The following is a 16943-nucleotide window of genomic DNA, read 5'->3' as shown; positions in this document are numbered from 1 at the left end:
TATAATCAGCTTCTGCGGTCAGTACTACATAGCAAAAGGATGTTTCTTTTAGAGACATATTTAATTTTGTGCTGGCGACCTCAGTCACCTCAATGGCACCCCTCAGGAGCCGGCGCCCTTAGGTAGCTGCCTAATGGTAGCACCGGCCCTGCCTACCCTGAGCTTTTGGTCTGACTATGATTGTGTTTGAGTCTTGTCCCTTGATTTCAAGACCATCTTGTGTTATCAGCTGCCTAACGTAGTGAACCTGTGGAAAGTGTCTCGCCACATACACATCACATCCTTGCAGATGTCACTGGATACTCATCTAGACTCCGCCCCTCTGGTGAGCCAGCCTAAACCTCTAGCAGCATAATCAATCCACTTCCACAGACAATAGGGTTTGGATTTCTGGCCATAGTTGCTAATCCCTACTGTATGTCCTAGGTTATTGGCCATGCTCCAGAAGAATGCTATTCGAGGATACAGAGACACACTATGGAGAAGTAAAATAAAATATCAACTTTGTGACACTTTATAATATTGTATCAGCTATTGTATTAAGGGCCTGATTCCGATTTGTCTGGCCATTGGAACTGGTCAGCTGGGTCCAGGAATTCTGAGCCCAATGTTGCAGACCTTGGGCTCAACACGCCTACAAAACGGTGGTGTCATGCCTCTGTTTTGTAAAACGGTCCTGGTCTCTTATCCCGCTCCGCCCTAGCATGTCAATCATGCTGCGGCTAAGGGAGGAATGCGACGATCACGCAGGACTCGTTCTGCACATGTGCAGACTGGGTCCTGTGCATGTGAAGATCCCCAAACATCGGATATGTATATAAAGCATAGGGTTTGCGTACAAATCCACATCGGGGCCTACGTTCAGAGACCATGCACCATTAAACACTGGAGCTTAAAAACGCTGATGTAGAAAATATCTTCTTGTGGTAACTAATACCCCTTTTACACCAAACAAACAACCCGGGTTATTGCCAGGTCTATCCGGGTAGAGGCTCTGTGTGAACGGCTCCCAACAAAAAAACCCGGGTCGATTTAGCGGGCAATCTTACTCTGGTTGAGTGCAGAGTTGAAAACTGGTTGTTCCCGGGTCATGAGGCAGTGTAAACGGGTGCTACCCTGCTTATTTGACCCAGCTAGCTCTGAAAGATGCTGATTGGAGCTTCTGTGGCACCGGCAGATGATGTAATTTGTCAGTGCCCTGCAGAGAGAGATGCACATGAAGCCATCGCTTGCCTGCCTAACCTCCTGCACCACAGCAGCCTGACCAGCAGCCACAAACGCAGGCAGGCACACAGCCTGCCACAGCCAGAACTGCAGCCTGCACCACAGCCTGACCAGCAGCCACAAACACAGGCTAATACACAGCCTGCCACAGCCAGAACAGCAACCTGCACCACAGCCTGACCAGCAGCCACAAGCGCAGGCTGATACACAGCCTGCCACAGCCAGGACAGCAACCTGCACCACAGCCTGACCAGCAGCCACAAGCGCAGGCAGGCACACAGCCTACCACAGCCAGAACTGCAGCCTGCACCACAGCCTGACCAGCAGCCACAAAAGCAGGCTGATACACAGCCTGCCACAGCCAGAACTGCAGCCTGCACCACAGCCTGACAAGCAGCCACAAACGCAGGCTGATACACAGCCTGCCACAGCCAGAACAGCAACCTGCACCACAGCCTGACCAGCAGCCACAAAAGCAGGCAGGCACACAGCCTGCCAAAGCCAGAACTGCAGCCTGCACCACAGCCTGACCAGCAGCCACAAAAGCAGGCAGGCACACAGCCTGCCACAGCCAGAACTGCAGCCTGCACCACAGCCTGACCAGCAGCCACAAACGCAGGCTGATACACAGCCTGCCACAGCCAGAACAGCAACCTGTAGCAATGCTGTAAGCAGTCCCCACCCCTCTCTTTTGTTGCCTTTTGTGACCATCTTTGTCAGACCTTAAAACATTTTTAATGACTTCTATAGAGAAAAGCAAGGATTACCCGGGTTCAGTGTAAACGGGGCAAACCCAGGAATAACCCGGGTCGAGTTGCAGTGTAAACGGGGTCTGAAGCCGAGTTCGAACCGGGATTGACCAATGTTCAAATTCCAGGGTCGGACCCGGGATTTTGGTGTAAAAGGGGTATAATTTTATTACATGTGATCTCTGTAGTTACATTGGTATTTTGAGGGCAGAGGAAGGAAGTGGATGCAAGTACAATTTTCACTAAGAGTTTGTATACGGATTACCTATAATGTGTGGTTGGTAAATATACATTTGTGAGGACTTGGTTGCTTCTTATACAGAACTACAAAGAAAACTGCATAGTGTAGGTTTATAATTATATTGCAAAAACTGAGTTGATTGTCAAACAGATAAATGGATTATCTGCAAGATTAAGGTGCTGTGGAGTTAAAAGCCATAGATGTGTGTAGACTGGAGGTGTAAGAAAAGTAACACAGGGTGTGTCTGGCTATGTGGCTGTGATGACGTAAAACGCCTGCCCTGAAAACCTACTGTGTTATCTAAGCTAATTAGTACATCACTTGTTTTATTGCTTACACACCCATGTGGGTTTTCTCTATGCAACATTACTATGACCTTTGGTATTTCTGCTGAACCAGGAAAGGACGCTAAGCTACAGTAATGTCTGATTAAACAGGCTAATTAGTGTTAAAGGCTACATGAACCATATGATAGTGAAAGTTGTGAGCATTGCAGTTACATGGTCACCTAACCACATAGGCAGTGGTGCATGCTGTTTACAGTGTGTGTATTATATTCGGCATTGGTGGTGGTCTGAATGCAGTGAGGTGTTGTCTGTTTCGGACAGTTGAGTTTAGATAGTTACATGACTGTGCTCATGTCATGCCTGAAGCTCCTGCAGTTATGGACTGGACACTGATTAGAACTAGATAAGTCGTCATATGCAGATAATCCATCTTATTTGTGTGTGCATGTTTAATATGCATTAGAAAATGGTCCAAATTATGTGTTGAACAAAGCCCCTCTCAGGCATAGAAACATGCTTGTGTGACTGTGTAAAATAAATGTATTAACTGGTTATGTTTGACATTTTACAACTCATGGTTACTGTTTTTTTTTTCCTTTTTCTAATTCCTAGCGAAGCAGAAAAGAAACTTCTACACAAGTTCAAATTATATAAGTACCCTGAATTTGTAATTCTGATACAGTTCTCTTAATACCTCAGGGGTGCTGTCTATGACAAGCAATGAAACAGATAACAAACAAGAAGCAAAAAGTATTGTCTGGAATGGTGCGCATAGGTGCCTATTTTTTAAATCAAATCATGTATCTGAGATATCTGTTGCGGCCCCCTGTTCTCGTTCGCAAAAGCAACTCCAGTAGGTTTTTATGCAGAATTTCCCGAGCTGTTGGGTGTCGGTACATGTGCTGTACTGCAGGGGGGCAGAAGCGGGGTGTAAACTTTTGCTTCTTACTGAATTCTGGGATGGGCTCCTGTCTCTGCGACTCTGGATTGATCCATTTCGGTGATCAGTTTCCCTATTGCTGCGAGTTGCGGTAATAAGGAGTCCTTGATATCGAGGGCTTGGCTGCAATTTATAATAAATATTCCCCTCAATTTTGATTCCTTATGATCCATGTTAGACTTTAGTAAGGCTTTTGACACTTTTCCACATCGCAGACTGTTAAATAAACTGGAAAGCATGGGATTGGATACAAAGATAGTTGAATGGATAAGATCATGGCTGCAGGATAGGACACAGAGGGTTGTAGTAAACAGAGTGCAGTCTCAGGAGGGAAATGTTACCAGTGGAGTACCTCAGGGATCTGTTTTGGACCAGTGCTTTTTAATATCTTTATTTGTGACATTGCAAATGGTATTGAAGGGAAACTATGCCTTTTTGCAGATGACAGAAAGGTATACAACAGGGTAGACACACCAGGAGGGGTAAAACAAATTATTGATGATCTAGGTAGACTAGACGAGTAGTCAAGAACGTGGCAACTACCATTTAATGCCAAAATATGCAAGATCATGCACTTGGGTCTCAAAAATCCATAGGCTAAATATAGTATTAATGGAAGAGGAAAGGGATCTAGGAGTCACTATTTCAGGTGACTTAAAGGCAAGCAAACATTGTAACAAAGCAGTGAGGAAGGCAAGGCAGATGCTTCGTTGCATAGGGAGAGGAATCAGTAGCAGAAAGAAAGAAGTGATAATACCACTGTATAGGTCATTGGAACGTCCTCACCTCTAATACATTGTTCAGTTCTGGAGGGACATGATAGAAACGTTCAACTATATAAAGGGTTTTAACAAGGTAAAAGAAGGAGACTTTCTTCAAAGAAAGAGAAGTATTAGAACAAGAGGACATGTTCTGAAACTGGAGGGAGGTAGGTTTGGGGTTAATTTGAGGAAAAATTACTTCACAGAAAGGGTAGTGGACAAGTGGAATAGCCTCCCATCAGAGGTGGTAGAGGCTAAGACAGTAGAGCAATTTTAAACATGCATGGGATAGATATAAGGATATCCTTCAGAAGAAGTAAGGATCAATAAGGGTTGAGGTAACAATATGTTTAAAAATGGGGCAGACTAGATAGGCCAAGTATTTCTTATCTGCCGTCAAATTCTGTGTTTCTAACACCAGAACTCGCCCATCTACACACCGTGACTTCAGAAGTCATGTATTATACAGATATTATTTAAGGACCAAAAATGGTAACACATTTATAGAATACACTCCTATAGGGCCTAATGCCCTCTGCCATCCGGACCTATTTCCCATCTAACAATGGGCCACCTCTGACGTTAAGGGACTAATGCACACAGTGACACCCAGGCTTAGTGGCTGACCATGTAGATATAAGATCATTTAACAGGGTCTTCACTAGGGCCCTACTTGGTTTTGTGCCATCAGCTGAACCAGTCCTGGGCAACCACGCCTTCCATTTGGTTTTCGCCTGAGGTGTGCCAACTCCCACCACCTCAGGGCTTGCTAGAACCTTCACCTGAGGCAGGCCAATTCCCACAGTATCATGGCTTTTGGTATCTTCACCAACCCCTCAATCAGGTTGTTGACTCTTTGATCTTCACCTGATTAGCGGCAGCCTGCTTAAGCCCTTTTGCAATGGCCGCCGTTAGCTCAGGGCTTCTGCCATCTTCTCAGCTTTTTGATTTTTCAGGAGAGCGTTCTGGCTCTTACTGAGCCCCGGTGCCTAATATAAGCCAGCGCCAGGGGATGGGCTGATGACGCGGCGAGTCGAGGCCTTCTTGGATTTATGTCCCGACTGGCTCAATCATGGTGACTTTTTCAAATGGGCCTGCTGCTATTCTCCGTGTATGATGATGGCAGTACTGGCTGGTGGGGCTGGATCCTCCAGGAATCAGGCCTGCTGCCACGTGCGAGGGCCATAATGGGTACCGCCACAGCTTTTAACAGGGCCGGTGTCACTGCCATACTTGGAGTCCCCAGGAAACCCAGGTACAATGGTATAACCATCAATGGTTTTAGTGTGCACATGCGCAGAAGCATTGTAGCTTCGGACACCACTTCTGGGAAGGCAAGTACCCGGGGCAAATTCAGAATTTCTACAGGGTGTTCAGAATGCTTAATTTAGGAACAAAAAAAAAGAGTAAAACTGCTGTAATCAACCTAAAACAGACACTTTTATGTAGTTAAATTGTTCTAATAACCAGTATGTTCTAGTCCCAAAATGTTGCTTTACACTGTTTTATTTAGTGTTATTACTGTTAGTAGTATACTGAAAAGGATAAAGTGAAGTTATTTGCTTTCACCACAGTGTGTGTTTCAGGTATGTTCAGCACTGCCGTAAGTATACAGTAAGACACATTTACTATAGAGACGAGAGGTCTCGCTGCATCTTCCATGTGGTCAATGCTGCTATCTGCATTGCAATTAAAATGTACATTTCTTTGTTACCTAGTGTGTTTAACCCCTTAGAACAAATACTGTAAATTTACAAATTCACATTCAGTAATACATATACCTGTGCTTTGGAAATGCCAGTCTGCTCCAGTGCTCGAGTTACAGGCCGATCTCTCTCTTGAACAATGACTTAAAGTTTTCGCTAAGCTGTTTGCAAACTTGATTGGGTCTTCGCCTCCCTGGTTTGGTTCATGGGGACCAGGTGGGATTTGTCACTGGTAGAGATGGCTAAAGATGCTACCAAAATCATTGCTCTCATCCATCCCACGTGGTTCTCCTGACCACCAACGCAGAGAAGACTATATTGATATGTATTGTGATAGAAGCACTGGTAAAGTGGTCAATGGCAGGCACATTTGTCCTAGGTTTTGGCCTATGTGTTCTAAAAAACCCCAGGAGAAGTCTGTTTTGTAAACAGACCAGAATATCGGCTTTTGGAAAAGCCGGTTTGGGTCCTGGGGGTGTGGGTGTGAGGAGAGGGAGGGCTCCGTCCACAGGCAACTCCAGGTTTTGGGCCTTTCAGCCTGGTAACAGGCTCATTAGAATCTTGCAGCTGGAAATGGCTAAGATAAGCTGGGTTTGTTTGTGGCTGAGTGTCTCACACCTGGGGAAGTCGGCATTCAGGCTAGCATGTCCAGAGACACTGTATGATTACCCTGTAAGTACTGTGCATGTGCTGTTATTGATGGTGAGGGCTGTAGGCCCTACCATTCTGGTAGTGAGGGTACCCACAGTTTAGTTGGTAAACAAAACCCTAGCCCGTCTGGGCACTGTTTTATTTTGTTTATGCGTTTGGTACAATAAAGACTGGCGCCGACCAGTTTGTACAAGAACCCCAGACTTGTGTCCTGTTTCCTCGGCTGCTGTGTGTGTAAAGAGGGAGTCCACCTACCCCAGGAGAGGGACCCCTATCCCGATCATACCACATTATTTAGTTATAGATTTGCCAGCTCCTCTTCGGTACAGGTGCTTCAGACACAGTACAAGATTTTCTGTCTGTGGTATTGGTGCCCTGTTCATCTCCATTACAGATGTGTCCTCATTCATCTAGCCTCCTTGTGCGTTACACAGCCGTACTAGTCGCGCCATGTCACGGCGTGACTCGGTAGTGCCGAGCGTCTTTTTGTTCGACTTTTTACCTTCAAATGCATCTTATTCACACGGTAATGTGAATAGATTGCACAAGCAGCTTCTGCTGATTAAAATGTTATGCAGCATGCCTATGTTCTGTGTGCGTCTGTGGGTGTAGCTGCATGCGAAATGCTACGTTACAGTGATACACACGCACAATATATCGACCATTCAATTGAACGCCGATATGTCGCCAGTGTGTACCCAGCATTACTTGGGTGTTGTCCACTTCAGACAGAAGACGTGGTGCATGTTTCAATTTTCTTCCTAGCTTATTCCCCAAAGCGTAACGCTAGAAAATATGGGGAAACAAATATATAACCAAGACATTTTATTGTTTCGATGATTATTCAAGACCTGTTTGATCAATGATTTGTATTCTAGTTATTTTATTCTGCAATTACCATGTCGCTTAACACAGCTCGGGGATTAAAGACCACAACAGCACTGAAAATATAATGCATTGATATTAAAATACAGAATTGCAATTCAAATACTCCCTACACTCTTGCTACTGTTGTATAATAGATGCGGAAATCTCTGAATTGACCACAGTTTCAAGCTTTGAAATCATACTTGTTTTTCTTTTCTTCTTTTTGTGCTCTAGGTCACCGACATTCGCAGGAGGTCTGTTTTCAATATCCAAATCTTATTTTGAACACATCGGGTCTTATGATGACCAAATGGAAATCTGGGGTGGAGAGAATGTAGAAATGTCTTTTAGGGTACGTTTTGCTAATTTAAAGCAAAATCCAAATACTCATTTCTCTTCTGTAACTACGCCTTCGGTAACATACCTCCTATATATCCTGCATTCGGCAGGTCAGTCACTAGTTTGGAGGACTGTCCTGAAGTTATGCAATCTGGACATTCTTCCCAATTTGCGTGGGGTTATCAGTTATTCCACTGCTACATGTAGCGGAGACTGTGTGAGGCAGCACTATTGGGACTTTTTCTTGTAAAAATGCCCACTAGGGCAGTGTTGGCTAACCTTGACACTCCAGCTGTTATGGAACTACATAACCCAGCATGCACTGCTACAGTTTTGCTATTAGGGCATGCTAAAACTGTGGCAGGGCATGCTGGGATATATAGTTCCACAACAGCTGCACTAGGGTGTAGCCAAATCCACAATAATGCACTTATATCCCTATTTGCATTCTCCCAAATTATGAATCTAGCATTTTATGAAGCTTCCCTGAAAAACCATACTTTTTACTGTTGTGCTTGCCATTGAGTAACCGGGTATGTGGTATACTGCTGCAGGCCTGCAAACAGTTATTTGCTGAAAGCAGCCTTGTGTTTGTATAAAAAGAATAACCATCATTATATAGATAGTCATTTTGATATAAAAATTCTATCATATGGTACATGCTGTTTTACTTGGAAGAAAAACTTGTTGAGAGTGCAATTGTAGAGTAAAACGTATACTAACAGTTTGAAAAGAAAAGCCTGTAAAAATTGTGGACAAAACCTTGTTCTCTGTTCAAGCTTCTACGGCCATGGTTAAAAGGAGAGATACACTTTAAACCTAACAGACACCATCACTATGTTGTTGCAGTCTTTAATGTAAGTATGATCTCTTCTTAGGTCTGGCAATGTGGTGGGCAGCTGGAGATCATACCTTGCTCAGTAGTTGGTCATGTGTTCCGCACAAAAAGTCCCCATACCTTTCCCAAGGGAACACAGGTGATCACTAGAAACCAGGTGCGTTTGGCTGAGGTCTGGATGGATAGCTTTAAGGAGATCTACTACCGAAGGAATCAACAAGCCGCAAAAATGGTGCAAGAGGTAAGTACAAATAGCTGCTTTATACAACATACTTACTGTTACCATGTCTGTTACTATTACAGTATCAAACATTTAGCATTTACTTATTTGATAGAATATAAAGCGCATAAAGTAAATGCTGACTACAGGATACATAGCCTGTTAACCATTTTGTTTATTTTGGAAACCTTACTTTGGCTACATTTTTCGCACACTTTCTCCTCTGTCCCCTATCTGTCCCATGTCATGATAGTACCATTATATTTAAACTAGTATTTCCCAGGTATGCAAATATAATGCAATTTTCCTAGCATTGTGTAGTTGTTAGAAAATAAATCATTTTGTAAGTTTTTGTTGAATGTTTTCATTTAATAAATCATTAAGAGGTCATTTTGTATTTAATATTATCAGTTTACATGCTCTTCTTCGGCCCTTTTCTAATATATTTTTTGTGCCATCTATTCATATTTAGGGGGGTATTCAACTAGGCTGCGAAAAGCCGTCATTTTCGCCTGTTTCAATTCTGCACGTATTCAATTTCAATTTCGTATTCTTTGTTAAAAAACGGGGATAATTTTCACCATGTAGCACATGGTGAAAAAAAGTGCAGAATTGGGGTTAAGTGGTGCAGAATAAAAAAATATATCCTGCAGCCTTTTTAATGTCCCCTAAAAGTAATCTGTGTTAAAAAAAAATTAAAAAAAAAAATAAAAAAAAAAATCCTCAGGACCCCCCACAATATGTACTTTAATTTTGGGGGTGAAAAAAAAAAAAAAGTGGGGAACAAATCTTAAACTAGCAAAATTGATTTAGGAGGGTTACCATGTATGCGGCAGGTGTTTTCTAGAATGCGGGTAGTAGCGGCAGGTGCATTTTTGAATAATTTTCAAAAATCACTTTGCACCCATTTTCATGTACCCCAAATTTGATGGGACTAGTTTTTTTTTTTCCCCCAAAAAAACAGCTAAGTGCTATTCTTCACCACTTCTGCAAAGCCGCATTTATGCACCTGCCCCTGCTATTTAAAAACCCTGACTACCTTCAGCATGCAAAATCGGGGTTACCCATAGTGATCCCCCATGTCAGACCATCTGTAGGGGGGGACCAGGTTGATTTCCCGAAAATTTCCAGGACTTTTCAATACTTACCTTTCCGCCGGGTCCCGTTTTCGCCGGATCCTAGTTGAATACTGGGATAAAGCGGGCACGCGCCCGATACTTTATCCCAGAAGCAATGGCGAATCGCAGTTTTTTTTCTGGGATAAAGTATCGGGCGCATGCCCGCTTTATCCCAGTATTCAATGATGGCGAAAACTCCGACCTCTGACTTTTTGTCTCAAATTTAATATGGTCTTTCAGCCTTTCCTACAGCACTTTTTTGCACAGCCTTTCCTGCAGCGCCTTGCAGGTTTTCATTTTTTTTTTTTTTTTTTTTCAAAACAATGTTTTTATTGATCGTATTATCAGGAGATAAAATACAGCAATACAAATACAAATACAAAATACAGCGAACACAATTTATATTTAACAAAGTTTGTTTGTCTGTTTATTTGTTGGCGAATATCTTCCACAGCTCTCAAGGTAAAGCTGGAAAATCCTACATAGTTATTTAGTATCGAAAGAGTAAGCTATTAGACCACATAGCGACAACGTGACAGAGCGACGACTCTTTTATATATAAAATTCATTGGTTGGATCGTCTGTCTGTCCGGTAATGCATTCGGACGCCCCTGGACCGTTTGGGATAAAACAAACACGAGCTGGTCCAGTTGGATCCTGGACAGGTTTTCGGGGGGGGGGGGGGGTGTGGTTAGGATACCGGTCGGAGATCCTCTTGGTGTACGCTGGGCGGAACTTTGACCTGGGGAGCCTGTTCTGAGTTCTGAGCCTTCCACTGGATTGGTTTGGATGAAAACTTCAGAGTGGTAACATTTGATCCTAGAAGACATACTGGGCAAAATGCAGCAACGGAGAAATACAGTGAAACCCCCATTTCTCATATGCGATGCATTCCGTGGCTTGGATGCGGTGGGTAATGCCATCTTTTGATGGCATTGCCCTATAGAAGGCTTATATTCGGAGAGTGGTGTCAGAGGGATCCCAGCACCCACAATGGCATGCGCATCCTTCTGCACATGCACAGAAGGATGCCAGAGGGACTTCTGGGTCACAAACCCGGAAATACCTCATTCACAAAGGACAGCTCTTACTGAGAGAGTTGTACTTTGTGATTTTATTCATGCATACCAGCATAACTAACGCTGACATGCATGCGAAGGGTGTCAGGATGCTTCGCATCCCGAATGCGATGTGTTGTGCATCCCGCCCACTAGGGACTTGAGGTCCCGGTCAGACCTCCAGTTGGTTAACGCTGGGCAGAACTTTGACCCGGGGACGCTGGGCAGAACTTTGACCCGGGGACGCTGGGCAGAACTTTGACCCGGGGACGCTGGGCAGAACTTTGACCCGGGGACGCTGGGCAGAACTTTGTTCCAGGGAGCCTGTTCTGGGCCTTCCACTGGATGGATTTGGATAAAACCACTCTGTGGAGTTAACATTGGATTCCAGAAGACATACTAGGGGGTTGAGGTCCCGGTCAGACCTCCTGCTGGTGTACGCTGGGCAGAACTTTGACCCTGTGAGCCTGTTCTGGGCCTTTCACTGGATGGATTTAGATTAAATTTTCAGAGGAGTGGCAAATGGTCTTGGATGCTCAAAAGAGTGGTTGGGGTCTTGCTCGGACCTCACGGCGGAGTGCGCCAGCCAGAACTTTGAGGCAGGGAGCCTGTTCTGGGCCACTGTATGGATTTGGATGACATCACATCATAAACTTAACAACTTGAAGATTTAAACCCAACGCCGGATACTGCAGCTAGTATATATATCTCTGGAGTAGAGATGGGTGGTAGCAGGGGCATTTCTAGAGAGGAGGGGGCCCGTGTGCAGTCTCCGACATGGGCCCCCTCCTCTCCGCCCGGCGGCCGGCAGCGCACTGAGCCGATCGGATCCCTCCCAGCACCGCCTGCGCCGCATGTCCGTCTGTGCATGCACAGAAGGATGCCAGAGGGACTTCTGGGTCATAGACCCGGAAATCCCTCATTCACAAAGGACAGCTCTTACCGAGAGAGCTGTCATTTGTGATTTTCTTCATGAATACTGGCGTAAGTAATGGCGGCATACATGCAAAGGGTGGCGAGATGCATCACATCCCTAATGCGATGCGTCATGCATCCTGCACGTTGCCTCCTACAGCCCCCTTCTATACACTCTGTGCTACAGCTACTTACACAAACCATTTTTTTATGTTATTCCCATGTATTGTTGTTTTTCAAATTTCACTTTTTTTTTTTTTCTACAGTAACACAAACTGTTTCCTCTTCCCCTGTCACTCCCCCTTCCTCTTCACCCCCTCACTCCCCCTTCCTCTTCACCCCCTCACTCCCCCTTTATTCCAGCTAAAATCACCAACAGACTTTATCAAACAGTGCATCCATTGGGATGCAGTGACTTGTGGCCACCTCACTTCGCCCGTTACTATGGTGGCATCTAGTGAGGAATCGGGGGGGTATGGTCTTGTACCACTTCTGGACCTCAGGAAAGATGAAGGTGGGCGGGGCTTGGGCAGCATGCAGTACAGCATGGAGTTCAGCACAGAGAGCTGCCCCAATCACTAAGACGGGCGGGGGCTGTGGTTCAGAAGCAGGTGGGCTCGGTAATATATGTCTATCTCATCATCTCTATTGTGCAGCTGTGGCGACAGAATGTAAGGGCAGTATACGATTAAGCAGCAAAATAAGTAATTTAAACTTTTAGAGCATCTTTCAACACCGCTTTGGAGAGCAAACTAGAAATCAAGAAAGTCTGTTTTTAAAGTGTCATAATTAGACCATTACTTCAGAGAAATTTTCAAATGGGGGTGTGGATTTAATATATAGATGTAAGTGAGTCTTAAGCTGGGTACACATTAGACGATATTTCAGCCGATCCGACGGATCGGTCCCATATATTGGCCAAATCGCCTACTGTGCAACCACTGTCAGGCCATGCGCGCTCCCGTTTGGTCATCAGACGCATCATCAGGTCGGCCCTACATGCAACTCAATCTGACAATGCGACTGACGACCCCTTGCAGCGGGATGCGGCTGGTGCCAACGTATCGGCTGGTCAGGCACCGCATCATCTAATGTGTACTGGCTGTGTGATATGTGTACTCAGCGATGCGACGGGCAAACATATCGTCTAAAGTGTACCCAGCTTTACAGTGATAAAGTGAGATGCAACATTTTTTGATGCAGATTTTCCATTCACAAATTTACCATTAAGTGAAGTGAAACTGAAATGACAGCATATGAGTGACGCGCACAGTAAAGCGTAGTATAGAATTGACAACATCTGATCATCTGCAGAATTGTGTTTTTCTTCTATTAACCATTTTATGCATTTCTGGTTACAGAGAAACTTTGGGGACATTTCTCCAAGACTGAAACTAAAAGAAGATTTAAAGTGTAAAAACTTCTCGTGGTATCTCCAGAATATTTACCCAGAAATGTTTATACCGGATCTCTCACCAACATATTATGGTGCAGTAAGTAATAGAATATTGTCATTCGTATATAAATATAGATAGCCACTTTATTAGGTACATCGGCTCTATAATGGAAATGTTATTAGCCAATTATGTGGCAACAACTCAATGCATAAAAGACAGTGAAAAAGGGAAGATCAAGCACTCTCTTACTTAAACAATGTATGTTATTGTAAAAATAAATCAATAGGTATATGACTAAGCTCGCCCAACACACTTTAAATTCCACCTCCAAGATGGCGCCGACCATCACTCGTAGGAGCACCAGAGAACCACTGCATAAATTTTATCAGCACTGCCATCACTTTGACCCGAAACCCCCCCCCCTCTCTGTCTGCCTCAGTCGCCTCATCTTCGGCGAGTCGAGCGCACAGCAGTCCGGAGCCGCGTGATTCCCCTACAGCCCGCGACCTCTCGCAAGATCGCGGTGTTGCACTGGATCCGGCATACGGACTCTGTGGGGACCAAGCCTGTAACTGCACAAGCGGCAGTTACCGGAATACGGCCCTACCATCGGCTTCAACAGAAGGGAAGCGGGGAAGTCTAGAACAGAACAGGACCAGGAACCACTACACGTTCATCATCAGGTGAGGCCTCACTAGGATTTTGACTACTCACAGACCATTTATTGGTCTGACCGACTTAGACTTTTGAACCTTGACTTTGTTCATTTGACTTTGTTTTTACTGTTAGGTGCAGTGGGGTGTGGGACGCCCTCCCTCTGTACCGCCATTTGCAAGTTAATGAGCATTCCATTCAAACTGATCAATCACCTCGGTGTTGATCCCCCCACTCCTTTTTCATTTTTACCCAGTCACAGACATTATCTCCCTTTCCCCCCCACTGGGTTTGCTCACCCACATTCACCACATCTTGTGATTGAGAGTATTTGTGAATAAATATAATACACGTTAGTTTTATCAGAGTTTCTCAGACTCCGTTATTCTCATATATTACCATCTCTACACCATCCACGGAGCGCAGTCCCGTTTATGATACATGTGTGTTTTGCACACATGGGTCATCCCTAGTTGCATATGCTCAACCCTATACATACAACAAACGTACAAACAGAAAATAGACGGCGCTATTTTGTCCACTATTTTGAGGAAGCCGCTGGCCGTTTTACACAGGCGGAGAAACGCATAGAGTGTTGAGATTAAAGATACCAGCTTATATATACCACTTTTTTCACCAGGAGAGTTCTGAGTAACAAGCTACAGTATACTAAAGGCAGTGGATTGTTTCCGTTTGGAGACTTGTGAGGAAGGTCTCTTGGAGCATATGATTGCTGAGATATACTGTCATCTAAATAGACATGCATGCTAATGAAGTTAATGCTAAAAGCTTTCCGCACAGCTATCTACACTCCCTAACCAAGAGCTCCAAAAAACCTCTCTTCCTCTGCCAACTGAACTGCTTTCCTTTTTTTTTTCTTTGCGTCCCATTACCCTCAGTACTAGCGTCAGCTGACTGCCATATAAACATGCTTTGATGGTTACATGCTGCTAAAAATTGAACTGCTTTCCTTTGCTTGCTAAAAAACTATAAGCTTTTTTCAGTACTTTTAATACTAACCTCAGCTGACTGTTTTATGCTTTGATGGTTATGTGCTGCTAAAAACGGACTTATAATCAATATAGGTTATGGGTATATTAACGACCCTTCAAACATGGCAAAGACTCACTGAATACTTATAATCTAGACCTATGAAAAAAGTCTGCTTTTTATCATTATATTTGCATAGATTTGTTGGATTATTAACTGTATTATTTTAGCGGTTTACACCGGCCGGTGCATTGGATTCAAATCTTTTTTTTTTTTTTTATAGAAAATTATTATAAAATTATTTTTGTCATTTAGCGCCGTCTATTTTATGTTTGTGTGTTCAATGCATAAAAGTGTGAGCAGTTGGTTTACTTGTTGTTCAGACCAAACACCAGGGAACAAATGTGAATAAAGTGATTTTGACCTTGGGATGATTCTTGGTAGCAGACGTGGTGGTTTGAGCATCTCGAACACTAATGATCTCTTGGAGGTCACCGGCGAATAGCCAGACTGGTTCAAGCTGACAGAAAGGTGACAATAAATTGAATAGCCATTCATTACTCCAGTGGTATACCGAAGAGTATGTCTAAAAGCACAGCACATTGCACCTTGGCATGGATTGGCTTCAGCAGCAGAAAATCACACCAGGTACCGCCTGGTCAGATAAGAATAGGAAACAGAGGCCATCAGTACATCAACACTGGTGATTATTGATTCTGCTGCAACATGCAGATCGTAGGGTCAGAATTTTATATAATCATTCTGAATCCGTGGATCTAGCCTGCCTTATATAAGCAGTTCAGGCTGGTGGTGGTGTAATGGTGTGGGGAATGTTTTCTTGGCACACATTAGGACCTTTAATACCAACTGATCATCATTTAAATCCCACAGTCTACTTGAGTATTGTTGCTGAGTGTGCTTTCTTTTAGGGCCACAGTCTTTGCATCATCAGGATAACACATCTAGGGCTCTATTTATTAACATTATTTTTACTAAAATAAAGAGAAAAAGGGTGTTTTCACACCCTATTCACATTATTTTAGTTTCACCTAAAATTACTAAAGGGCAATTGGAGTAGAATTCGTAAAATTCTACTCCAACCCCTAATTATCACTTACTTTTAGTAATCAGATCGCATTTCCTATAATTGTGATGGGAAATGTGATCTGGCCAAAGTTACTAAAAATAAATTGTGAATAAATACTTGGGGGAAGCCCTGTGATAATAACGCCACCTGGAGGTGGCGTTATCCAGGGTCTCCCCAGGTTACCGGACTCCTGCTCTGCTCTAATGGGCAGAGCAGAGCCCGGAGCCAGCCCCAGTGATCAGCTGTGTGGTCTAAACAGATCACACGCTGATTCAGTGTAAAAAAAAAAAAAAGTAAAGGAAAAAAAACAAACTTACCTGACTCCAGGGACCGGTGATTGGGGCTCCGGTGATGTCCTCCCCCCGGTCAGCTGGTCTCCCATGCTGCACTGCGGCCCGCTCGTCGCCTGACAGGGTCCCAGTGCAGTATGGGATGTCACCTGACCGGAGGACATCACGGGAGCCCGGATCATGCAGGTAAGTGTAATTAAGGGAGGGGGGGGGTTGCGGGGGCGTCCGCGATCACGTGGGGCGGGCCTTGGTGACGGGGCGGGGCTTAGCGCCAGGGGGTAGCAGTGGCGGCGGGTCAGCGCATGCGAGGGGCACTTGTCACTGTATTTTTTTTGCAAAAATATCCCGTGATAAGGATCCAGAGGGGATTCGCAGGGACAGAGCTTTATCGCAAGCTCTGTCCCTGCAAGGGATTTGTAGTAAATCCCTGTGATATTGCCTGAATTCGCAATGCGAAATCACTCGGTAATATCACACTACAATCTGCATTACCAATGCGGATTGTAGCAAATCGAGCCCCATGTGTCACACCACACATCATCTCATGCTGGTTCAACAAACATGATAATGGATCCAGTGTTCTCTAGTGGCCTCCACAGTCACCAGATCTC

General features: G+C 44.3%; 1 protein-coding gene across 3 annotated transcripts in view; it reads left to right on the top strand.

The window, feature by feature from the left end:
- The window catches only part of GALNT6 (polypeptide N-acetylgalactosaminyltransferase 6), an 82286-nt gene that overhangs the window by 49433 nt on the left and 15910 nt on the right, over positions 1-16943 (top strand). For all 3 annotated transcript variants that reach the window (XM_088466354.1, XM_088466346.1, XM_088466359.1), the window contains exons 6-8: positions 7661-7778; positions 8644-8844; positions 13276-13407. In XM_088466354.1, the coding sequence (XP_088322480.1) occupies positions 7661-7778; positions 8644-8844; positions 13276-13407 (451 nt within the window). The remainder of the gene's footprint in view (positions 1-7660; positions 7779-8643; positions 8845-13275; positions 13408-16943) is intronic.

This window comes from Taudactylus pleione, unplaced genomic scaffold (assembly GCF_031769625.1).
Source record: "Taudactylus pleione unplaced genomic scaffold, aTauple2 ptg000065l, whole genome shotgun sequence".
Lineage (NCBI taxonomy): Eukaryota > Metazoa > Chordata > Amphibia > Anura > Myobatrachidae > Taudactylus > Taudactylus pleione.
The sequence above is the reverse complement of the archived record's forward strand: the minus strand, read 5'-3'. Positions and strand labels throughout refer to the sequence as shown.